The sequence below is a fragment of the Lolium rigidum genome, chromosome 4 (genome assembly GCF_022539505.1).
Source record: "Lolium rigidum isolate FL_2022 chromosome 4, APGP_CSIRO_Lrig_0.1, whole genome shotgun sequence".
Taxonomy (NCBI): Eukaryota; Viridiplantae; Streptophyta; class Magnoliopsida; order Poales; family Poaceae; genus Lolium; species Lolium rigidum.
Window position 1 is genome coordinate 247101136 of NC_061511.1, and position 26142 is coordinate 247127277.

Consider the following 26142-nt stretch of genomic DNA (forward strand, 5'->3'; position numbering starts at 1 on the left):
TTCGTAAAAGAATTGAAGAAAAAGATAATAGACCATACGGTGCTATCTTGACCCGCGATTACATCACTGGTCCAACCATCCACTACGATATCGCTGACTGCTCGTTGGTGGCCCTACCATTTTTCCACCGCCGTATCAGGCTACAGCAAGTAACTGTGCATCGTACGGTACCAACGGTATCCCAGTACATCGCATCCTACGGCGCACACCAGCCGACCAAGCAAAAACCTCTTTTAAATCCCGCCCCTTGACCCCAACTCGGAGGGGCATCACGCCCCAACCCTCGCCGCCGCCGCCTCCTATTCCCCTTTCCCCCTCGCCGATGGGAATGGCCACCGCCGCCCCCTCCACCTCGCGCCTGCTCTATCACCACCACCACACCACTGCCTCCAGGCGCCAGCAGCAGCAACAGCGACTTAGGTACTCCCCCAATCCTTCCCCTCTCGCTCTGCGCCGCCGCCGCCTTTCGCCGGCCGGGGCGCTCTTCCCCGACCGCATCACCCCCTTCTCATACAACGCGGATGACGAATCCGACGACCACCCCCGCGAGGAGTGCGGCCTGGTGGGGGTCGTGGGCGACCCGGACGCGGCCTCGCTCTGCTACCTGGGCCTGCAGAAGCTGCAGCACCGCGGGGAGGAGGGGGCCGGGATCGTCTCCGTCGGCGCAGACGGCAAGCTCAACTCGGTAACCGGGCTGGGCCTCGTCGCCGACGTCTTCAGCGACCCATCCAGGCTCGCCTCCCTCGCCGGCCCCGCCGCAATCGGGCACGTGCGCTACTCCACCGCCGGCGCCGTCGCCTCCCTCCGCAACGTGCAGCCGTTCCTGGCCGGGTACAGGTTCGGGCAGGTGGCCGTGGCGCACAACGGGAACCTCGTCAACTACCAGGCGCTGCGGAGCAAGCTGGAGGCGCGGGGCTCCATCTTCAACACCACCTCCGACACGGAGGTGGTCCTCCACCTCCTCTCCACCTCGCTCGCGCGCCCGCTGCTCGCGCGCATCTGCGACGCCTGCGAGCGCCTCGAGGGCGCCTACTCGCTGCTCTTCCTCACCGCCGACAAGATGTTCGCCGTGCGGGACCCGCACGGCTTCCGCCCGCTGGTCCTCGGCCGCCGCGGCCGCGACGGCGCCGTCGTCTTCGCGTCCGAGACCTGCGCGCTCGACCTCATCGACGCCGTCTACGAGCGCGAGGTGGAGCCCGGGGAGGTGGTCATGGTCGACCGCCGCGACATGTCGGTCTCCTCGGCCTGCCTCGTCGCGCGCGTGCCGCGCCGCGCCTGCGTCTTCGAGCACATCTACTTCTCCCTCCCCAACTCGGTCGTCTTCTCGCACGACGTCCACGAGCGCCGCACCGCCTTCGGCCGCGCCCTCGCCGAGGAGTCCCCCGCGCTCGGCGCAGACGTGGTCATCCCGGTGCCCGACTCCGGCTTCTACGCCGCGCTCGGGTTCTCGCGCGAGTCCGGGCTGGAGTTCCAGCAGGGCCTCATCCGGTGGCACTACAGCGGCCGCAGCTTCATCCAGCCCACGCAGGCGGTCCGCGACCTGGCCGTCAAGCTCAAGCTGGCCCCTGTGCACGGCGTGATCCGCGGCAAGAGCGTCGTGGTGGTGGACGACTCCCTGGTGCGCGGCACCACGTCCAGCAAGATCGTGCGGCTGCTCCGCGACGCTGGCGCGCGCGAGGTGCACATGCGCATCGCCAGCCCGCCCGTCGTGGGCTCCTGCCTCTACGGCATCGACACGCCCAGCGACGGGGAGCTCATCTCCAACCAGATGGACCTGGAGGGTGTTCGCCAGTTGATCGGCAGCGACTCCCTCGCCTTCCTCTCGCTCGATAAGCTGCACAGCATCTACGGCGAGGAGGCGGGCGACTACTGCGACGCCTGCTTCTCGCGAAACTACCCTGTGCTGCCGACACTGCCCGAGCCGGCTGTCGAATTCGACGAGGAAGACTGACTGGTCAGCAGGTGAGCTCTGCTCTACCCAGCTCCTCTGCATCAGTTGTAATGTTATTCTGCTATACCAGGTTCAGTTTTAGCTGGCTTGCAAAATATTTTAGATCATCAGGGGTGTGGCTGTTCCTAAGGCTGCAACATCATTTGGTCATGAATTCTTTCCCTCAGCTATCGATGTAAGTTAAGTTGCTGCAATTGTTGACACCGATAGAGCTTGCTGAGTGCTACTGACAAAAACCTGGGAAAGCTTGAACTCTGTCTGTAGGACTGGCCAAGTTTGCCATCATTGAAACAGACTGTTAGTTGAATGTCTGAATCCACTTTGTGAAACACCAAATTAAGTCCATTTGGTTAACCAAGCAAGCACGTGGAACACTTTCTAAGATTTGCATCATACCTTTCAGAGGTTTACCAAGGCTGCTAACCAGGAATATTCAGGTAACACTTTAAAGTGGGGAGTTGGTGCTAAAACCCAATGATCAAGAGCACAAATCTATCTTCTTCACTACTTTGCAAGTTATGTGCCCATGTTCTCAGACTGGCTTGTTTGAAGAAGAGCAATACCGTATCCAAATGTATCTGTGCTTCACTGGTTTATATGCATGTTACTCATCCTCTTGAGTCAAGTCTATATCCTTTCTTCACTAAAAAAAAGTTTATTTCCTTTCTCGGGGTGATATCTTTATGCATCCATGCTCTCAGACTGGTTTGCCAGACCCAGAAGAAGAACAACGCTCATGTCCAAAAGTGTCTCTGCTTCAGTGTAAGGTCATAGCAATAGTGAAAGTACAGTTTTGCTAATTCGCAGCTAGCTGTTTTCTAATTCGCTTGATGTATCTGGGGAGGGGAGAATTCGTTGTGTGGTGCTGTGGTAGACCTCGTGACCAGTACTGATTGTGCTGTGCTGCTCCATGAAACCCCATCCTTGTCATGATTTCTGATGTTTGTATTGATTACTGAACAAACTTGCCATGCTTTTCTTGTCATGACTTAGTGAGTGTTGATTCAGATGGATGAGAGGTTTCTAATACTTGACGTGCTTTCGTATCTGAGGAGTTGCTTCAGTTTGTTTTATACATTTCGTGTATTACACGTGTTGTAGTTTCTGAGTTCAGTTACCATCGCCCAGAATATCCAGTCTTGTATGACGAGGTTCTTATTTTCATTGTTCTCTTAGTGGGATTCAGAGATATGAATGACAACCTTTTTATTTATACTTAAGATGATTTTTATTGACAAACTATTCAACCTATTTGTGCCACTCACGTGAGAAAGAAGACCCTACAGCAGATTGGTGTATTATTTAGGAAGAAGGTTGCTCCAAAGGAGTTTTGTTGAAGGTAGTTGTTTATGATCAGTTTTCATGAAAATGAGAACTCAGAGATGGGTTGTCAAATCTGTCACTTCCTTAATGAATTCATTTGAACTTATTTAGTTGGGCCCTATGTCAGTTAATGTATAGCAGAAAAAAAGGTTTGTGTATCCCTGGAAAAAAGATTAACTGTTGTAGATGCGCCTTCATTTATTTTTCTCTTAGTTAGTATCTTCTGGTTCTGAGTTTAGGTGTTGAATCAAATCTAAGTAACATTCATCTTTTGAGCTGGACTATGCAGTGGACAGTGGTTATTATTTCAGTTTTCCCTTTTTATACAGTAACTCATCTTTTGTACCATCCATTTTATCCTTGCTATAAGGAAATGACAAAGAAATTGTAGTTGAGCGCTTGAGCATATGCAAAAACATACTACTAGTGGACTTTACCCATGGCTAGAACATGAGAATTACTTTTCTTCTCATCGTTGTTGTGCCTTCGCCCCCATGCTCGGATGCTCCTCTCTTTGGATTTCTTTTTGAACAACAATACAATGGCACTTTTAATCAGATTTAGCACACAACATTCTGTTATATACAGTTTATAGTAACATACTAGTCGAACATGGAGAGGGCTCATGTACTGATCACTCACCCCTCTGGAGCCAATTTTTTGCTAAGGTGTCTCATGCGGTTTTTAAAGCAATGACCGTGTGGTAGGAAAGTGAAACTGAAGAGAGTCTCTTAGCTTTGTCTGAATGTCGGTCAATAATGTTGTCCTAGTTTCTATCTCTTTTATCATAATTCTCATTGGGGGTATCTCTTTTTATCTACCTTTGTGTGTCCATTGTTCATAACACCTAAGCCATATTCATTTAGTTTCTTATTTCTTGGTCTTTTTAATTTCTTTGTGCTTCTTGTTTTTAGTCTTAGGCTAGTGTCGGCATTAATCTTTTCTACGTCTTTCATCTGTCCTATGGCTTCTGTTTGTTCATTTATTTGTTTCTGTATTTTTACTTTGGCATTAACTTCAGCATCTTTCTTCAGTATTGGTTTCTTCATTTTTTTTCTTCAGCTTAGTGTTCCTTCAGTCATCAATTTTGTTTCAGTATTTTTTCCTTTTTTCTTCAGTTTATGTTTTTAGTTGTTCATTTTTTTTTGTCATTCCCCGGTTCAGTATTCTCTACATTCTCTTCACTTCCATTTCCTTCTTTCTTTAGTCTTCATTTTCTCCTTTGTCAGTTGGTCATTTTTTTTTTCTTTTTTCTTTCTTCTTGGTGTTCTATCTCAATGTATCTGATCTCATTTTCTTCCTTTAGTATCATTCTTTCTTCACTCTCTGTTTCTTCTTTCTATAGTCTCCCTTATCTCTTATGTCAGTCCTAAATCTGTATTTGTTAGTCTCTTTCTCCAGTTTCGATTTTCGTTTTGTCATTCTTTGTTTCTCATCTTAAATCTTCCATTCTTCAGAAGCTAAAGTCATTCTTTTTTTTTCATTCTCTTTTATTTAATCTTCACTCTTTTTGTCAGAATATCATTAATTTTCAGTTTCGCGCTTTGCTTTCTTCTTCTTCCGGTCTCCAAATCAAAACTTCATTTCTAATTTTTGTTCTTTTTCTTCAGTTTTGATTTTCTGAACTTGTCTCATTTTTGCATTCTCCCTCCTGTCATTCTCTTATTTTTTCTGTGTGTAAATACAAAGTATTTCCTATTTTTCCTAAAAGTTATTTTTTATTTGTTTATATAATTTTATTTTGTCATTTGTAGGGTTTTCATTAATTTCGTCTCATATTTTCATTAAATTTCAGAATTCACGTCTTTTTTTTCAAAACTTGTTTCTCCTTACTTGTTCACATCTTTTTTAGTTGGGCTTGAGAAATATTTAGATCATCAGGGAGCCAGTTCCATGTGGAAATTTGGTTAGGTTTGCAAATTCTGTGTGCCTGTATCTAAGGCTGCAACATCATTTGGTCATGAATTCTATCCCTGAGCTATTGATGTACTCAATAGCTCAGGGATTGACACTGATAGTGTTACTGGAAAAAACCCAGGAAAGCTTGAACCTCTGTAGGATTGGCCAAGCTTGAATTCTTTCTCTGAGCTATTGATGTAAGTTAAGTTTCTGCAATTGTTGACACCGATTGAGCTTGCTGAGTGCTCCTGACAAAAACCTGTGAAAGCGGAAACTCTAGTCTGTAGGACTGGCCAAGATGGCCAAGTTTGGCATCATTGAAACAAACTGTTAGTTGAATGTCTGAATCCACTTTGTGAAACACCAAATTAAGTCCATTAATTTACCAAGCAAGCACGTGGAACGCTTTCTAAGGTTTGCATCAAATCTTTCAGAAGTTTGCCAAGGCTGCTAACTAGGAATATTCAGGTAACACTTTGAAGTGGGAAGTTGGTGCTAAAACCTAATGATCAAGAGCACAAATCTATCTTCTTCACTACTGCAAGTTATGTGCCCATGTTCTCAGACTGGCTTGTTTGAAGAAGAGCAATACCGAGTCCAAATGTATCTGTGCTTCTCTAGTTTATATGCATGTTACCATCCTCTCGAGAAGTTTATATTCTTCGCTAAAATAAAGTTTATATTCTTTCTTGGGGTAACATCTTTATGTGTCCATGCTCTCAGACTGGTTTGTCTGAAGAAGAACAATGTTCACGTCCAAATGCGTCTCTGCTTCAGTGTAGCAATAGTACATTTGGACACATCTCCACAGCTCCTCTGCATCAGTTGTAACGTTATTCTGCTATGTCAGGTTCAGTTTTAGCTGGGCTTGCCAAATAGATTAGATCATCAGGGAGCCAGTTCCATGTTGAAATCCGGTTAGGTTTGCGAATTCTGTGTGCTGTATCTAAGGCTGCAACATCATTTGGTCATGAATTCTATCAATGAGCTATTGATGTAAAAGTTAAGTTGCTGCTATGGTTGACACCGATAGTGTTACTGAAAAAAAAAACCGGGCAAGCTTGAATGTCTGTAGGACAGGCCAAGATGACCAAGTTATTGTAACAATACTGTTAGTTGAATGTCGGAATCCACTTTCTTAAACACCAACTTATATCCATTTAATTTGCCAAGCAAGCACGTGGCACACTCTAAGATTTGCATCAAACCTTTCTGAAGGTTGCGAAGCCTGCCAACCAGGAATATTCAGGTACCACTTTAAAGTGGGTTAAACCCAATGATCAAGAGCATGAATCTATCTTCTTCACTACTTTGCGATTATAAGTTATGTGCCCATGTTCTAAGACTCTTGTTTGAAGAATAGCAATACCGTGTCGAAATGTATCTGTGCTTCACTAGTTTATATGCATGTTACCATCCTCTTGAGTCATGTTTATATCTTTTCTTCCCTAAAAAGAAGTCTATACTCTCCGATCGTCGGTTCACTTGGACCAACCGGCGCTCCCCGCCCACTCTAGCCCGGCTGGATCGTGTCTTCTTCAACGAAGACTGGGATATCCTCTTCCCCAACTCCGCCCTCGCCTCCCGCCCCCGCACCACTTCCGACCACTTCCCACTCCTCACCACCGCTACCACCACCATACCCGCTTCCCGCCGCTTCTTCTTCGAGAATTCTTGGCTGCTCCACCCCGAGTTCCTCCCTTCTACCCTTCTGGCCTGGACACTGGTACCACCTGGGGCAAACGCTGCTGCCTCCATCGCTTCTAAGGTGAAAAAATACCGCTTTGCTGCCAAGGTTTGGAAGAGAGAACACAAATTTATACATACACGTGATAATGATTGCAAGTTTATTATTGATCTTTTCGATTTCCTTGAGGAGTCCCGAGTCCTTTCAGGTGCCGAGAGCTCTCTCCGCGCGGATGCGAGGGCTGCCCTTGAGCTCTCCGTGCGGTCGCAGGCGGCTTTTTGGAAACAGCGGGGGAAGTTCCGGGCCATCCGCGAAGGCGACGAGAACACCCGCTTTTTCCACGCCATGGCGTCACAGCGCTACCGCCGGAACCAGATCCGCGGTCTCGAGGTCGGCGACACCGTCGTCCTCTCTCATCGAGGGAAGGCGCTGCACGCTTTCTACTCCGGCCTTCTTGGGCGTGCGCGGGCCACCTCCTGGAGCTTTGACCTTCACCGGCTCTACGACAGCTCTCGCCAGGTCGACGGTCTCAAGCTGGTGGCTCCTTTCACTGAGCCCGAGATCAAAGCGGCCGTGACCGGGCTTGATCGCTCCAGCGCGCCCGGCCCCGATGGTCTTGGCCCAAGCTTCTTCCAGGCGGCCTGGCCCTCCGTTGGGGCGGATGTGATGCGCCTCGTCGACTCCTTCCATGCTGGGACAACGGATATCGAGCGCATCAATCGTGCTCACATCATTCTGCTGCCCAAGCGGGATGGCATTCTTCCTCCCAGCGGGTTCCGCCCCGTCTCGCTGCAAAACTGTGACATGAAGATTATTTGCAAGGCTCTTACCACACGCCTCCAAGCCCAGATTGCCGACATTATCGATGTGGACCAGTCCGGTTTCATCGCCGGCCGCAGCATATCGGAGAACTTCGTCTATGCGACGGAGATGGTGCAGTGCTGTTTTAAGCGCCGCGCCCCTACCCTCGTCCTCAAGCTCGACTTCGCCAAAGCCTTCGACTCCATCGATTGGGGCAGCCTGCGTCGGGCCCTCCTTGCGCGCGGCTTCCCGCCGCTTTGGTGTGATTGGATGGATGCCATCTTCCACTCTTCGAAGTCCGCGGTGGTTCTCAATGGCGTGCCAGGGAGATGGATCAGCTGCAAGCGCGGCCTCAGGCAAGGGGATCCCCTATCCCCTTACCTCTTCCTCATCGTCGCCGACATCCTCCAGCAGCTGGTCAAGCAAGATGGTGTCCTCCAGCACCCGCTGGTGGACGGGCGCCCCCCGCTCGTGCTGCAGTACGTCGACGACACGCTGATTATCCTCCGTGCTGAGCCTGGGGCTGCGGAGAGGCTCAAGGGCATCCTCGACAACTTCGCCGCCGCCACCGGGCTCGTCATCAACTTCTCCAAGAGCACCTTGGTACCCATGTCCGTGGATCCAGAGGCTCTCTCCTCCGCGGCCGAGGTGTTGGGCTGTGTCGTGGAGGGCTTCCCACAGACCTACCTCGGCCTACCACTCTCCTGCGACAAGCTCACGCTCGAGACTTTCACGCCTCTCATCGCCAAGGCCGACAAATTCCTCTCGGGGTGGAGAGCTCTCCTGCTCTCCCCGGCCGGGCGCCTCGTCCTTGTCAATGCTGTGTTGGACTCACTGCCGACACATGCAATGGCAGCGCTTCAGCTCCCCCCCGCGGTCATTGCCGCCCTTGATGCCCTTCGCCGGGCGTTCCTGCGGGGGTTGGCGAGGGCCGGGCCTCCGGCGCCAAGTGCCTTGTCGCTTGGGACAAGGTCTGTCGCCCCAAGGATGAGGGCGGCCTCGGCATCCGCGCGCTTGGGCTTCAAAACGCTTGCCTCCTTGTCAGACTTCTCCACAGGCTGCATGTCCAAACGGACACGCCCTGGGCAGCTTGGCGTTGGGCGGAGATTGGCGCTGGGTCCATTGTCGCCGGCCCTGCGACCTCCTCTGGTGGGCACTGGGCTGCTCTTCGCAAGCTGGTCCCTCTGTACCGGTGCCTCACCCGGGTCGAGGTCGGTGACGGCTGCCGTACGTCTTTCTGGCACGATGATTGGCTGCCGGATGGGCCGCTGTCAACCTACGCGGCGGCGCTCTTCTCCCACACCACTTCTCCGGAGGCGACCGTCGCCCAGGTCCTCGCTGGCGGCGTGGACAGCGTCTTGGTTCCGCGGCTTTCGCGGGTTGCGACAGACGAGCTGATCTCGCTCCGCGCCACCCTCGCGGGATTGCCGCGTGTTGACGGAGCTGACCGTCGCTCCCTCACTCGGTGCTCTGGCTCAAAGAACAGGCTTGTCACCGGCGATCTCTACAGGCTGTGCAACTTCGGCGGAGTTGCCTCCACCAACGCCGACTTCATCTGGAAAAGCCATGCGCCATCCAGGGTCATGTTCTTCGGGTGGCTCCTGACCTTGTCGCGTATCCAGACGCGCGACATGCTGCTCCAGAAGACCATCGTGGATGCTGCCGGGGCTGGTTGCCCCCTCTGTGACGCTGCGCTCGAAACCGCCAGCCACATGGCGCTCCACTGCCCTGTCGCTGTCCGTTTCTGGGAGACGATCGGTGTCGTTGTGCCGCCAAACGCACACGTCCGGGACCTCCACCTCCTACCCATGCCGCCCTCGATCGACGTTGGGACGGCACCTGCGTTCGCCCTTCTTTGCTGCTGGCAGCTCTGGAAGCAACGGAACGCTGCCGTGTTCAGGGGAGCGGCGCCCTCTCTCGCTCTTCTTCTTAAGCTTTGCCGTGATGATGCTGCTGGGTGGCGGAGCAGGTTTCCCGTTCCGCAACGCCCCCAGCTTGATGCCTGGCATGTGTGCCTCGGTGGTACCTAGACTCTCCTCCTCAGCATGATGTAACTGTCTGTCTCTGCTTCAGTGTAAGGTCATTGCAATAGTAAAAGTAACCGGAAGCAATTGTTCCCAGAAAAATCAGAACATGAATAGTGGAACCGGCAGCATATAACCTGCTATACATGATTGGTCGACCAAAGTATCAATGAACGTTGGCAGTCTTTCTTTTGTATGTGTACGAAGCTGAGAAGTACAGGAAAGCAAGAAGCTCCAAAGCGGTGAGCGCAGCAATAAGCAGATAGAAGTAGTCCAGATGACCCCGGTTGAGGTTGTCTGCGAGCCAGCTTGTTCCGCCGCCCTTCTTCGTCAAGCCGTCGATGACCCATATGAGGAAGCTGCTCATGAAACTGCCGACGCCGAGGACGCTCAGGTAGAGCGCGAGGCCGAGGCTCTTGAACGCACTGGGCATCTGATCGTAGAAGAACTCTTGCATGCCGACCATGGTGAACACGTCCGCCGCGCCGATGAGCACATACTGTGGCATGATCCACCACAGGCTCATGGGGACCATCGCGTCGGGCTGATCCACCAACCCGGCTTCCATTGCGGTGCTAAGCCGCCTCATCTCCACCACCGCGGCGATCACCAGGGCGGCCACGGCCAGGGCCATGCCGGTGCCGATCCGCTGGAGCATTGTGATACCCAAGGGGACGCCGGACACCCTGCGTGCCACAGGCACCAGGATGCGGTCGTATATGACGACAGAAATGATCATGCTGGTGCCGCTGAAGCACTGCAACGCCGCCGGCGGTATCTGGAAACCAGATGATCCGACCCTTCGGTCGAGCGTCGCCGCCTGCTTCGTGAACAGCGTCGGCGGCTGTGCAAACACCACGCCGTAGAGCAGGCACGCCGCCCATATCGGGAACAACCTCGCCATGCTCCTCACCTCCTCCACGATCGCATCATTCTCCTTTCTCTCGCCATGCTCAGCCAACGAGCCACTTTCTGGCGATCTCTTCCTGGCTGCGCTGAGGGCCTCGGTGACACGGGATAGCACGCTGGCGCCATTGCTGTCGCCCGAGTCATAGAACCGGTAAGTTTTGGTACCAAGCAGGAAGACGAGGAGCGCCAGCATCATGATTATGCAGGGCACCCCGAAGCCGATGGCCCAGCTGACGTTGTCCTGTACGTAACTCATGAGGGCGATGGCCACCGTCGCACTGCCGCAGATCCCGAAGTACCACCAGTTGAAGAAGGAACCCCGGGACAAGGACTCAGCTGGGTCTGTGGCGTCGAACTGGTCGGCGCCAAAGGCCTGCACGCAGGGCTTGTGTCCGCTCTGCGCAATGGCCACCAGGTAGAGCGAGACGTAGAAGAAGGCTGTCTGTAGGGTGGAAGGCGGGCATGCTCCCTGGCCGTTAGCGGAGACGTTGCATTGCTGGCCTTCAGGTGATGCGAACATGGATGAGAGCGCCAGCATCCCCAGACCCTGCAGATTTGTCACTTTGTCAGCTTGGATTTCAATATCAGAAGTTCAAAAATAGAAACCCTTGGTTTAAATGTTAAAGCTTTAGGCACAGATGCCAAATTGAAGCACAAAATACATGAGTTTTGCACGAGCTAATACAATTTCTCAAAAATCCTGACCAAAATTTCATGCCTTTACAGTTGCAGTTTTTAACTGAAGATATGTGAAGGATTTTGCTATTCATTAGTTGTTCTCAACTCTCAAGTGTAGCCTATAAGCTTTGTTGGGGAACAAAAAAGTTCAGGTAAGTATGTGTACGTCCACGTTATAACCAGTGTTTCTAAAAAAATAAAGCTGATTATTTCATTTTCGAAAACCGGTCTGCTGATTTATGAGCACAGGCACAGCAATGGCTAAAGCACTACTTGGTGGCCATTGCTTCCAGCGGTTCAAAACTTGAATGTCATTCAGTCAACGAAATTATTCTAAATAAACTAGCTGCGTCTGCACTAAATCAGATTAATATTGCTACACATGGGTTCCATGTGCCACCCCGTGCGAAATTTCTTAAACCGCTATAAACTAAGGAAATGATTGAATAGAAGAAAAATTGAAAAAATAAAACTGCTGGTCGACAGCGAAATGAATGGATTGGAGGGAGGAAAAACTCTAGCTGCTAGGCTCACCGCGATGTAGAGCAGGGAGGAGACGACGATGGTGCGGTACCGTCCCAGCCAGGAGTCGGCGACGGCGGCGCCAAGCAGCGGCAGCATGGACGCGGCGCCCGACCAGGCGTTCACGCCGGCGGCAGCGGCGGCCGTGCTCTGCCCGAGCGGGCCGGTGAGGTAGCTGATGAGGTTGCCGGAGATGCCGTAGTAGGCAAACCGCTCCGCCACCTCCACCCCTTGTGAATTTGTGATCGCACAAAACGAATTGGCGAACAGAGTGAGAGCAAGCAATTAAGCTAGGAGAGGGCAAGCTGGAACGCGAGATCGTGGATGGATTACAGATTATGAAGAGAGCGGACTTCCAGCCGCCGGTGGCGGGGCGGTATCGGTGACCGGCGCGGGGGAGGAGGGGTTCGAATTCCGACGCCATGGCTGGCTGTGCGCTGTGCGGGCTGCCGATGTTCGGTGGCTGAGCAGGTGCTGGTGACTTCAATTCCACGAGGAGGCGTCCTATCGTCTACTGATTGGCGGTTGCCGATTCTCGCATTAAATGGGCTTTCAGGTTTATGAATGTTTTTTTCTTCGATGAGGTAAATCCCTTTTCTATCATATCAAGTGTTACAACTAGCAAAGAAACCGCACATTTGCACTACTCCCTCTGCTTCACCAAAAATATCTCAACTGACAAAAAAAAAAACAAAGAAACCGCACATTTGAACTACTCCCTCCGCTTCACCAAAAATATCTCAACTGACAAAGTTGAGACACTTTTGTTGGGATGAATGGAATACAAGGTTTGATTAGTTTTTATGTTTAGAGTTTACATGTTTGTCATACATTAGTTCATATGGTAGATCATTAGGTATTTTTTTGAGCTTTACATAATAATTTACTCTTGATCCATAATAAGTGCTAGACTTTAGTTCAAATTTAAATTAAAGCCTCGACACTTATTATGAATTGAAGGAAGTGGCGGAAATACTTCTTTGCTCATGCTACTAGGAGAGGATGACATCTACATCGTTGGCATCTTCAAGTTTTGCAATATATTTATACCTTCGAATTGTAAAAAAGTGTTTCTGTCTCATTTCAGGATTTGTATATTCCACCATGTATTGCTTGCATTCATTGGCCTATGGATCCCATGTAGGCACAGAGGTCAACATAGTCAATACATCAAGTTATTAAGAGCAACCCCTGGCAGGTAAGCCTTTAACAATGGAGATTTTCTTAACATATTTTTTATCAGAGCAATTCGAACTTAAGAGATAACTACTCCTTAAATGCTACTTCCTCCGGATGGTCTAACAGGCACGCACATAATTCAAGAATTTGCTTTGACCATTATTTTGGTCAATAAAATATAAAATATATGTCATAAAAATTATATCGTTGGAAACCTTGTTTGAGTACGAATCTAATGGTATAGATTTTCTGACATATAATTTAGATTTTGTTGATCAAATTAGTGGTCAAACTTTGCCTTAAAACTCGTGCGCACCTGTTAAATCGATACAGAGTGAGTATCTTAAAACTTAGGAGTACCTCAATGCATTGTCTTAGAGATGTTACATTTCAGTTCAAAAAAAAAAGAAAAAAAAGAGATGTTACATTTAATCATTTTAGGTTCATGCATACGTACTGTTGGACTAGATTTTTTTTTGCCTATAATTGTGTGCAAAGGATGTATCTTACTTCCTAGTAGCTAAGATATAACAACCCTCTATTTCTTTCTTAAATAATATTCTACATCAGCAAAGTAGATAGGATATCGCACTAAAAAATTCCTATTGTAAAAGACCTTATCTGCTTCGGTGCCTGTTCCATTTGTTCCAATAGAGTGTATTTAGAGTGTATGCTCTGCACCATTAAAGAGTACATGGCATGTCTGAATAATTCAATACAAGAAAAAATATCAAAATTTATAATATTAAATGCATATAATTTAAAATATATTTTAGGGCGATTTTAATATAAGATTTTTGTTGAAATTCTGTCTAAATATTTGATCAAACTTAATAAAGTTTGAGTTCAACTAGTATGGCATAATGCAACTCAATGCAAATTTAATACTTCACGCAACTTTTTCTCTGTGTCTCAAGTAAAATATATTAAAACACAGGTTTCATTTTGTTGGACATACTGTTAATTATTAGACATATTAACTACTAGGACTCAAGTCAAGCAGTTTTATTTTCCGGGTACTAGGACTCAAGTCAAGCATGTGGTTATGACATAAATTTGTACTCGTGACATAAATATATTAGAACACAGTTTCATTTGCGATCTCGATCGATAGTTTGATTAAATACTTGAAGGTGTTTGAATCAAATGAATGTCTCCTCTTGAGTCAAGTTGACATCCTTCGATACCTGGGGATTACCTTCGTGTTCCCATATTATCTTTGCAGAACAGCAATGTCGTGTTCAAATGTCTCTGCTTCAGTATAATCTCATAACAACAGTAAAAAGTAGTGGAATTGTGGAATTGTGAGCATACACAGTTTCTGTACATAATGGGTCGACCGATTTATCAATGAACATTGGCAGTCTTTCTCTTGTAAACGTAAGCTGATGAGAAATAAATGAAAGCAAGAAGCTCTAGCGCGGTGAGGGCAGCAATAAGCAGATAGAAGTAGTCGAGATGACCCCTGTTGAGGTTGTCAGCGAACCAGCTTGTCCCTCCGCCACTCTTGGTGATGCCGTCGATCACTGAGATGAGGAAGCTGCTGATGAAGCTGCCCACGCCGATGACGCTCAGGTAGAGCCCGAGCCCGAGGCTCTTGAGCGCGCTAGGCATCTGGTCGTAGAAGAACTCCTGCATGCCGACCATGGTGAACACGTCCGCCGCGCCGAGGAGCAAGTACTGCGGAACGATCCACCACAGGCTCATGGGGACCACCGCGTCGGGCTGGTCGACCACGCCGGCATCCCTCGCTACGCCGAGGCGCCTCATCTCGACCAAAGCCGCAACCACGAAAGCAACCGCGGCCAGGCCCATGCCGGCGCCGATTCGCTGGAGCATGGTGATGCCCGAGGCGATGCCGGACACCTTGCGCGCCACCGGCACCAGGATGCGGTCATACAACACGACACAGGTGATCATGCTGGTGGTCATGAAGCACTGCAGCGCCGCGGGGGGCACCTGAAAGGACGACGAGCCAACCCTTCTGTCTAGCGTTGCCCCCTGCTTCGTGAACAGCGTCGGCGGTTGCGCGAACACCACGCCGTACACCAGGCACGCGGCCCATATCGGGAACAGCCTTGCGATGCTCCTCACCTCCGCCGCGATGGCAGTGTTTTCCGGACAGTCACCGTGCTCCACCAAGGCATCTCCTGTTGGCGGCCTCTTCCTCCAAGCCCGTATGACCTCGATGGCATGGGAGAACAGGTTGGCGCCCTCACCGTCGCTGGAGTCATAGAACCGGTATGTCCTTGTGCCGAGCAGGAAGACGAGGAGCGCTAGCATCATGGAAACACACGGCACGCCAAAGCCGACACCCCAGCTGACGTTGTCCTGGACGTAGCTCATGAGCGCCGTCGTCACCGTCGCGCTCGCACAGATACCGAAGTACCACCAGTTGAAAAAGGAGTTCCGCGACAAAGATTCTCTGGGATCCGTGGCGTCGAACTGGTCGGCGCCGAAGGCCTGCACACAGGGCTTGTGGCCGCTTTGCGCAATGGCTACCAGGTACAGCGAGAGGTAGAAGAATGCCGTCTGGAGGGAGGAAGGCGCACATGCTCGCCGGCCATCAGCGGAGACGTTGCATTGTTGCTCCTCAGGTGATGAGAACATGGAAGACAGCGCCAGCATCCCGAGACCCTGCAGAATTTTCAGTTTGGATGAATAGAATTAGACTTAACAACCCTTGATAGTTGGTACAAATACTACAAATGTTTCAGGCTTTATGTAAATATATATTTGCACAACATGTTAATTCAGATCTTTATTTCCAATGAAAAAATTGCAACAACATTTCAAATGCATTGCTTTCAAATTTGAAAATTCAAACATAACATAGGGTCCAACTGAAGTAAATAATCTAGGTTTCAAATTCAAATTGAAATAGCACGAGAAGATCGTGGTCCATTAAAAAGGACTCAATTGGCCTGGCCTAAACCGCCGGAAATTACTATACTTCGGGAGATTAGGAAGTGTTTTCAAGATAAAAGAGGTGGAAATTAGGAAATTCTCCCACGCATGCACTACGGGAGAGCACAGATGTGCCGACGGCCGTCGTGTGTGCCGACGGCCAAATATCGGGGCCGTCGGCACAGAAGCCTCCGGACCGCGGCGATAAGGATGGCCATCGGCGTTAAAATGGCCGTCGGTACAGGCCGGTTGTGCCGACGGTCACCGTCGGCACAGGACCAGTCTGGCCGTCGGCACAACATTTTTTTCCTTTTTTTTTACTACGGACCTGTGCCGACGGTTATACCGTCGGCATAGCTTTTTTCTATTTCTGCACGACAGTCTTCAGAAAAGCATAACTAAATCATTCTAATTGAGAAAAATAAGTATAATATATCAAATTTTACATAAAAACAAGATCTATCATAGAAAAATATGAAAAATGGAATATTTCAAATACCTAAACAAATATTCTTAGAAATGAGCTATAATGTTCGAGGTTTCATGGCTTTCACACACACCAAAAATGAAAATATTGTCGCTCGTGGGTCGGATTAGAAATGCGAGTTCGGGGTCTTACTTCCCATCCTAGGGCCCACACACGTGCCAAATATGATCTCGTTTCGGCAAACTATGCCATGCCGAGGCCGTTCCCACCTTATTTCCCCTGAAATCCATAGAACTCCCTACGTGATAGCCCTTTTCGTGAAGGATTTTTCGAAATAATTGTCGTATCCCAGTTTTAACAAACGGAATAGTTACTATGACATATAAAATGACGTCACGCGGCTCCGTGGGATTTTTGGACTTTGTTCAAATTGCCATCTGGCCAAAACAGGACCCCCCAGGACATGCAGTATCGCCGTACCGGGCGTGCGGGTGCACCTATTCGCGAACAAACTGAACGGACAAAAAATAGCAGATATAATGATGCATTATTGAACTAAAAACAATTTTTCCGAAATTTCTGGAGCGACGGATAGTTGACCCCTAGTTCAAATCCGGTCAGTTTCCAGCGGATTCAGCGGGACACCGCCGGAAGCCGCATGGGCTCCCAAAAAGTTAACGCGTGCACATGTCATGTGATAGGTGGTGCATAGGTGGTCTACTATCATCGCACAGAGGTTTCACATCATACTAAAATGCGTCCCATGTAGCTGCTTCACAAATAAAACCGTTTAGTCACGCTGAAAATGCCTAGGGTCCACACACGTGCCAAATATGATCTCGTTTCGGCAAACTATGCCATGTCGAGGCCGTTTCCCACCTCATTTCCCCTTAAATCCATATAACTCCGGATGTGATAGCCCTTTTCGTGAAGGGTTTTTCAAATAATTACCGTATCCCAGTTTTAACAAAAGGAATAGTTACTATGATATATAAATTGATGTCACGCGGCTCCGTGAGATTTTTTTGACTTCGTTTAAATTGCTATCTCGTCAAAACAGGACCCCCGGGACATGCGGTATCGCCGTACCGGGCGTGCGGGTGCACCCATTCGCGAACAAACTAAACGGACAAAAAATAGTACATATAATGATGCATCGTTGAACTAAAAATAATTTTTCGGAATTTCTAGAGCGACGGATAGTTCACCCCTAGTTCAAATCCGGTCAGTTTCCAGCGAATTCGGTGGGACACCGCCGGAAGCCGCATGGGTTCTCAAAAAGCTAACGCGTGCACATGTCATGTGATAGGTGGTGCGTAGGTGGTCTACTATCATCACACGGAGGTTTCACGTCATACTAAAATACGCCCCATGTAGCTGCTTCACAAATAAAAATCGTTTGGGCATGCTAAAAATGAAAAGATGGCTTTCCGTGGGTCGGATTAGAAATCCGTGTCCGGGTCTTGCTTCCCATCCTAGGGTCCACACACGTGCCAAATATGACCTTGTTTCGGCAAACTATGCCATGTCGAGGTCGTTTTCCACCTCATTTTCGATAAAGTCAGTCAAATTTAAACTAGAGGTACTTGATCTAATGGTCATGATTTTTGGGTAAGTTAACTTTGTAGGTTCAAAAGATGATATGGATATCATATTTGTATTCCTCTCATTTTTCTGATCAATTTAGACATATTATTTGCCAAATTTGCATTTACTGATATTAATTATTCCATATTAAATAAAAAGACAAAAAAATCATTTAATTGTTTTTCAAATTCTATATTATTATTATTTATATATATATTCATTGTTGTTTACTTAAGTAATTGTTTAGAATTCAAAAATATAGAGGTGTGACATCACGGTCAAAGGGTTAATATGATAGATATGGTAATATTGACATCAAGGTGTCATTTCTTTCATGGATGCTCATCCGAAGAGAACCAAGAAGTTAAGCGTGTCGGGATGAGAGTAGTGTGAGGATGGGTGACCAACTGGAAAGTTTGACCACAATTGCAATTTGACCTAAGATTAAGTGTACTAAGTGTGACTGTGAAAGATTAACAAGTAAAAAAGTAGAAGAAGAAAAGTGAAAAATAATAATAATAAAATATTTTTTTCAAAATATTTTTTTGAATATTTTTTCAAAAATAATTTTGAAAATTTTGAAATACTATGCCGACGGTTTTACCGTCGGTACAACAATCTATGCCGACGGCCAGTCTGTGCCAACGGTAATTAGCCAGTCCCCAACCAAAACTGTGCCGACGATGCTACGCCGACGGTCACCGTCGGCATAGCCTGTGCCGACGGCCTTCTGGGCTGTGCCGACGGCTGGCGGCCGTCGGCATACTCCATCTCTCCCGTAGTGATGGTGAGAATATATATAACCGAAAATGCTAGACTTACGGGCAAGATCTGCTACGGACGGACTTACAGGCTGATGTGGCAGTCGGCCGTGAATCTGGAGCGAGAAAATCGGACCAACTGTTGTGGACTCTCCAATCGTGCTGAATCATGTCACTTCCGTAAGACTAATCCGTAAACAAATTTTGTAGGTGTAGCATTACTGATATATAATTCACTGCAATGAAGGACCAACATATCTGATATGCACGTATAGCTTTTTTTTTTCTTTTTTCGAGAGCACGCTCAAAACGTGCCTTATCTTTATAGAAAGGAGCAAAAAACCATTTACAAGAATCGGTAACCAGATACGAACATCATGATCGAAAACCCACGCACACCCACACCTCCGCCTAAGGCCTACTCTCTCGCTACTACTAGCCTCCCTCCACTCCCTCCTCTCATGGCCCTCTCCCATAGGTGGAACTCCTCCCTAATCTCTCGACTATCTGCCCGACATTCTTCTGTTTCCTCACATCCCCAAAAACTCTCGCATTCCGTTGCTTCCATAGCGTCCATGCCGTGCATACTACCATCGAGTCGAAGCGTCTCATGTCCGTCCTCTTTACTTGCTTGCGGGCCTCCGTCCACCATCTCTGCAAGTTGCCTGTTGTACTTGGGTCGGGAAGCTGTAGGCTTGCGCTGCATATCACTCTGCACCATACCTGTCTCGCATATGGGCATAGGACTAGAATATGGTCTACATTATCCTCCGCCTGGAGGCATGTAAAGCATGCATCCGGCCTCTCCTGGAGTCCGTGTCTCGCTCTTCTATCTGAGGTCCACAAACGATACTTCATCGCTAGCCATGCGAATATTTTGCATTTCATGGGGGCGAAGGATCCCCACACTGGCTTGCTCATACTCCATCTCACGCTGCCCTGGCAAAGCATCCCGTAGGTGGCCTTGGCCGTGTACTTCCCGGATTCCACCCCTTTCCAGGAGATATGGTCCGGATTCTCGGCATCTCTTTCCACAGTCTCCACTGCCTCCCAAAGCATCAAGCATTCTCTCCATATCTCCTCTGTCATCTCTCCGGTTATGTCATCTATCCATCCGTCCTCAGGTAGTGCCTCTCCCACAAGGCGCGCATTTTTCCTCCTTGTTGGGACCCTCGCAACTACCCCCGGTGCCACCTCCTCCGCCGTGTAGCCATTGATCCATCTATCCTTTCAGAAGAAGGTCGACCGTCCATTACCCACACTAAATAGTGCGAGGCTCTGGAAAACTCCCTCGGCCTCAGGGTCCTTCAGTCACGGCAACCCATGCCCTGGAGGCATGTAAAGCATGCATCCGGCCTCTCCTGGAGTCCGTGTCTCGCTCTTCTATCTGAGGTCCACAAACGATACTTCATCGCTAGCCATGCGAATATTTTGCATTTCATGGGGGCGAAGGATCCCCACACTGGCTTGCTCATACTCCATCTCACGCTGTCCTGGCAAAGCATCCCGTAGGTGGCCTGGGCCGTGTACTTCCCGGATTCCACCCCCTTCCAGGAGATAATGTCCGGATTCTCGGCATCCCTTTCCACTGTCTCCACTATCTCCCAAAGCATCAAGCATTCTCTCCATATCTCCTCTGTCATCTCTCCGGTTATGTCATCTATCCATCCGTCCTCAGGCAGTGCCTCTCCCACTAGGCGCACATTTTTCCTCCTTGTTGGGACCCTCGCCACTACCCTCGGTGCCACCTCATCCGCCGTATATCCGTCGATCCATCTATCGTTCCAGAAGAAGGTCGACCGTCCATTACCCACACTAAATAGTGCGAGGCTCTGGAAAACTCCCTCGGCCTCAGGGTCCTTCAGTCACGGCAACCCATGCCACGGCCTCGTTGTGTCTGTGCGCCTCAACCAACATCATCGCACCCGCAGCGCGAGGCCCTGCAATCTCAGGTCCTTTACTCCTAGACCGCCAAACTCCTTGGGTTTGCATATGGTTCTCCATGCCACTAGGCATTGACCTCCTTGGACCTCATCCTTGCCTGCCCAGAAGAAAGCTCTCATCCATCTATTTATATCCTCCAACAACCATGCAGGGGCGCGGGGGTCTCCGCCACAACCATTTGGTGCACTGCCCTAGCCGCTACCACAGAGTTTACCAGAACGAGCCTCCCCTCACGCTGAATAAGCCCTCGCTGCCAAGCCGGCACGTACTTGATAACTTGGTCCAGCAACGGCTGCCACTCCGCCTTGGTCAGGGGTCTGAGTGCTAACTGGAGACCAAGGTACTTCATCGGGAACCGCGCCAACTCGCAACCTAGTATACGTGTGGTTCTCAGCTCTTCCTCCTGTGTCCCTCTAATGAGAGTAGCAGTCGTCTTTCTATAATTAACCCTCAAGCCAGAGACCTCACCAAACAGGCTCAAAATGCACGTACAGCTAAATTTGAAGGTATGACGTGCAAAGCAGTACGTTGGTGTTTCCGCTTCCACTAAAATGAAAACATCTTTGTTAAAGAAGAAACGAAATCTCAACTAGTTGCGTCCGCGACTAAACCAAACAATGATACCACACGGTTCCATGCGCCACTCGTGAAACATTTCTTATGAGTAAACTCGTATGATACCAATTATTAGTTGTACCTAAAGTGTGCATGAAAGAAAATGTTTGAACAGAAGAGTGAATTAAGGAAAACAAGGTTAGTCTAAAAAAACTAAGGAAAACAAGAATTGCCGATTGATAGCGACCAAGGAACAGGTCTGACCATGATGTAGAGCACGGAGGAGGTGACGATGGTGCGGTAACGGCCCAGCCAGGAATCGGCGACGGCGGCGCCGAGCAGCGGCAGCATCGACGCGGCGCCGGACCACGCGTTGACGGCCGCGGCGGCGGCGGCCGTGCTCTGCCCGAGCGGGCCGGTGAGGTAGTTGATGAGGTTGGACGAGATGCCGTAGTACGCGAACCGTTCCGCTACCTCCACCCCTGTGATCACACAAAATGAATTTGGCTCCCGTAATTAGCGAACTGAGTCCAGCAAGCTAGGAGAGGGCAAGCTGGAACGCGAGATCGTGGATGGCTTACAGATTATGAAGAGAGCGGACTTCCAGCCGCCGGTGGCGGGGCGGTGTCGGTGACCGGCGTGGGGGAGGAGGGGTTCGAATTCCGACGCCATGGCTGGCTGTGCGGGCTGCCGCTGTGCGGTGGCTGAGCAGCTGGTGGTGACTTGAATTCCACGATGAGGCGTCCCTATTGTATTGTGATTGGCCGGTGCCGAGGTTGTTGGACGCGGCCCGGGTGTGATTCTCCCGTTACCCGGGCTTTCAGGGCTAGGAAAGCTTCTTCTTTCCTCGATGACGGTAAAGTATTTTCTACTCTGCTAAATGTTGTGATTGGCCCGGAGTGACCTGTATATTTAGACGACATTTTTTTCTTTAGGTTTCACACATTTGTTGTACATTAGATTTCATATGGCAGATCAATAGTTAAACTGGATAACGCAATCATTATAGAAAATCCTAAATGTTGTTGTTTTCTTTAAGTTGTAGCTACACTTGCATTGATATATAATTTGAAATATAGAAAATTATTATCCAATATAAGTGAACATCTAGAGGATGTGAAGTTTGGTACCTTTTTATGGTACGTTTATTTGGTTGTTGGTTTTTTTTTCACCTTTTCTAAATTTCAGCTAGCTGAAATTTCAATTCGCTTCAAGTCAGATCTCTGGCCCCTCATTCCCGAACGGTGGCGCGAATCTTGATGTGTGCTCGCCCCCTCGTCGTTAGTTATTCGTTTTTTCATTATCCCTGGGTTTTCAGTTGGTCCGGTTTTTTCTTTGGTCTTTTCCATTTTCTGGGTTTTCCCCTTTCCTCTTTCAAGGCCTCAAGGGAGAGAGTTGCAGAGGAGGGGGCAATCGGGGTGCTGGTGGCTCTCGCATGGCGGAGGCCGTTCTCTCCCAGTGATGTTGAATCGGAGAAGGCCTCAGGAGCGAGGAGTTGGGAGGAGCCCGCTCGTTTTCTCATCCCGTTGTTTTTGTTGCTGCCTGGGTGTGGGAAGCATGAGTTTGCCTGGCAGAGGAGCTAGGTTCTTCCGTCCCAAAACTTCCAGCGAGCGACCGCCGTTTCGAGGAGGAGAAGGAGGCTGCTTCGCCGGCGAGAGGTACGTTTCTTCTCCGTTGTTCCCCTTTTCTATTCCACTATGTCTGCACCTTTGCATCCTAGACGTGTAGGTTTTACACGCAGATCTGGTGTATTTTTGTTCTTAGGTGGAGGGCGCTAAGTCAATGATTTGGGAAATGCTTTGTGAGGCGATTTTCATCTGCGTGCCTCTGTGATATATTTCCCTCCATTTTTTCTAGTGTTAGGCAACCTTTTGATTTAGTTGATGCTCTTTGATGCAGCTCTTCGACTTCTGATGTTGGAATCAGAGCTGAATGCTACAAGCATAGACATAGAGCACCACTAGGTAAGCAACATGGTCAGGATCATAATTCACTGAATTACCCGTTTTAGAATAATTTTTATCTGAATCGAAGTATTAGACAAGCTACAAAACTAGGAATGGCAAATATTTTTTCATCCATTTCAGTGTTTTTAGACACTACAAGGGTAATTATTGTGTGCCTAGAGATCTTAGGGGGGTTTAGGCATCCCATTTTTGTCATTTAAAGCTGATTTTGATTCAGTGGTGAATAGTCTGAATCGATCTAGTGTTTCTTTTTGTTGTCACTATTAGTGGAGGGCTGTTTAACCGCAGATGGATGGTCTGGACAGTGGAGAGCAGATTCAGTAACAGAGAGGTTGCTTCCGTTGTTGATGTATCAGCGTGCCACTGAGATTTGTTAGTAGGCGTTGTGTGCATGTATTTTCAGTGCTAATGAGTGTTATTTCATTTTGCTTATTCAAGTCAGTATACATTTTCCTTTATCCGGTGATTTCTCTGATGGGCTGGCATTAGTGGAGACGGGGGATTAATTGTCTGTGAGATGATGTAGTAGCATGCACCGTGTGAACTCTGTAAATATGTACCTGAATGTGCATTGCGTTTTTGGTAGAATTTCGGCATAACTTATTTTGTTATATATCTACCCCTGCGAGTATATCCCTGAATTCTGCATTACAAAATTGTTTATAAATAAGAGAATAGTTACATAGCATTGTAAAGTTCCTCCTCTTTTAGTCCATCGGTCTCTCTTTCTCTCTGCCATGATTGTTTCATTCTTCATTCTTTTCATGGTTTCACTATCTTTTAGTTATAGTAGTGTCAGTAATCATAGCTTCTTTCTTAAACAGTCCTAGTTCTTCACTCTTGATTTAGTTCTTGTTTGGTTCAGTCCTAAAGCGACACTTAATATGGATATGGAGGGAGTATCTTTTTAGAGGCCATGGTGACAACAGGCTGTCAGTGAGCTAGCATTCCGCAGGTGAGCAAGCTATGATGATCGATATATTGCATTATATATGTGGGCAGTGGAAATCCTCAGGACAAAAGGAGGTTTTGATGAGCATCTTTTTCCAAACAATTTGGTATTGACCTAAGTGTTTGCGACTGTTATGTTTTGATGGGATAATGCTACAACCTTACCTCGTCTATCTCCACATCCCCGCACGTATCATTCTTCAGTCACTGATCTTATTATTTATTATTCTTCGGTCATTAATCTTATCATTTATCATTCTTCAGTCATCTTTCATTCATTTTCCAGTCCTTTTTCGTATCTCAGCCATCTTTCCTCTTTTATCTTTTTATCTTAGTTTTCATTCATGTTTGTCTCTTTGTGAGTCTTCAATCTTATCTCAGTATTCTTTTTAATTTCATTTTTATCTTTCTTGTATCTCTTTCTTCATTCTTCATTCTTCTTTCTTTGTTTTTCAGTCTTCATTCTTATCTCAGTCTTCTTTCATTCTTTTTTATGTTCCATTTCTTCAGTTTATCTTTTGTCTTTTCTCGGTCAATTCTTCCGTGTTCAGTTCTCAGTCATCTTCAGTTGCTCAGTGTCAATCTCTCAGTGTTCCTTTCTTCAGCCTCTATCATTTAAATATCCCAGTCTTCTCTTATTTTATTAGTCTTTCATTCTTTGTTTTCTAGGTTTTTCATTGTTATTTTCTCGGTCTTTCAGTGCTCGAGAGGGTTTGCTCATTTCTTCAACTGAATTTGCAAAGTCTTGACCAAGCTATTGTGTTGTGTTCAGTCTATTATATGCATGAGATACCAGAAAAGACTGTCTTTACTAGTATGAAATGTTGAGGTATTTCAGCATGCTCAGTAGGATACAGCGTAACAACTTGTAGACTGGATCATGCACTAATTATTCAAATCTGTGACACAAAATTTTCCCGTTCTATCTTTCTATTGTTTGAACTACTGAACATTACTAAATACCTATCACATTTTTTTGCTTCTGTGTCCATTTAATTGGAACAGCTAACACTTTGTTCTTGTTGCTACGACCTCGCTTTTCCAACTCGTCATTTTTGTTCCTCTGATCATCCATAGCAATGGCCAATATGTATCACTTATGGTGAAATTCCAGTACGTAGATAAATTTGCTCTGATTTTTATTCAGGAAGTATCTGTCTTTTTTCATTCTCTTACCTGCTTCCCTTTTCTTCACCTGCTCTTGTGCTCTCACCACTTTTTAGTCTCTGCCTTGCAGCGGATTGTCAAACATTGAATGGAGGTTTTTGGTCCGCTTTTGTTGATGACAGCCCCGCTTAAAGAAACATCAAGGTACAAATCGTTTTTCATCATGCAATAGTAGGTTAACCAGTCCCTCTTTATTGAGTCCTTATGGGCAGACCTCGTGTCATTTTCTGCCCACCACGAAACTACAGTGTAGAACTTTCTCCTTTTAATTTTGTTTATTAGTTTCTTCCTACAGCTTCTTTGATATTCTGCCTGAAAATGGATGGTCTAAGTTAATTCTGCGTGAAATGAAGGTGCTTCTAGTGTTGTGGTGAGGAGCGATTGGGGAGCCATCATTGCGGCAATGTGGCATTGGTACCTAGCTCTTGAAAATGCTCTCATTGACTTAGATGATGGTCTTGGAGGGACTAGGTTCAGCAGTTCAGCTGGTGCACCATGTCGGCCTGGTGTCATTCGTGGAACTCAAGGAAGTGTAGCAGAGGAGGCATTACTTCAATCCTGAACCACACCGGTGTATTATGCTCGAGTTATTTTGTGTATATGTTAAGACAGAGGTGAACATGGCAGCTCATATTACAGCTAAAATTTGCCTTGGTGGACCAACTGGATAGTACTTGGAATTCCCATCTTTTCCTAGCTCTTCTTATTTCAGCATGGTTGTAATCTTGCTTTACATCGAAAACTGGTGGTACTAAAAAAAGAAGAAAATCGAAATGAGTAGCCAGAGAAAGGAAAGGTCACTGCTTTTGTTTGTTATCTAGCCTCTTTAGCCTTGTCCGTAGGTCCAAACAAACCAATTGAGCAGGTACCAAAATCATCAGCTAACTCATATGTGAAGACGTG

The 26142-nt window shown here is 47.8% G+C and overlaps 3 protein-coding genes across 3 annotated transcripts; 1 reads left to right on the plus strand and 2 right to left on the minus strand.

The window, feature by feature from the left end:
* The first annotated feature begins 322 nt into the window (after positions 1-322).
* On the plus strand, positions 323-2255 carry LOC124650157 (amidophosphoribosyltransferase, chloroplastic-like). The gene has a single exon (XM_047189710.1). The coding sequence runs from the start codon at positions 323-325 to the stop codon at positions 1949-1951; it is 1629 nt and encodes a 542-aa protein (XP_047045666.1). The 3' UTR covers positions 1952-2255.
* Positions 2256-9795: 7540 nt separating this feature from the next.
* Positions 9796-12265, minus strand: LOC124707449 (protein NRT1/ PTR FAMILY 5.10-like). The gene is made up of 3 exons (XM_047239104.1): positions 12128-12265; positions 11807-12024; positions 9796-11141 (listed from the first exon to the last, which is right to left on the minus strand). The coding sequence occupies exons 1-3, from the start codon at positions 12216-12218 to the stop codon at positions 9852-9854; spliced, it is 1599 nt and encodes a 532-aa protein (XP_047095060.1). The 5' UTR covers positions 12219-12265; the 3' UTR covers positions 9796-9851.
* Positions 12266-14235: 1970 nt separating this feature from the next.
* On the minus strand, positions 14236-21865 carry LOC124707450 (protein NRT1/ PTR FAMILY 5.10-like). The gene is made up of 3 exons (XM_047239105.1): positions 21736-21865; positions 21419-21636; positions 14236-15610 (listed from the first exon to the last, which is right to left on the minus strand). The coding sequence occupies exons 1-3, from the start codon at positions 21824-21826 to the stop codon at positions 14321-14323; spliced, it is 1599 nt and encodes a 532-aa protein (XP_047095061.1). The 5' UTR covers positions 21827-21865; the 3' UTR covers positions 14236-14320.
* Positions 21866-26142: the final 4277 nt, after the last annotated feature.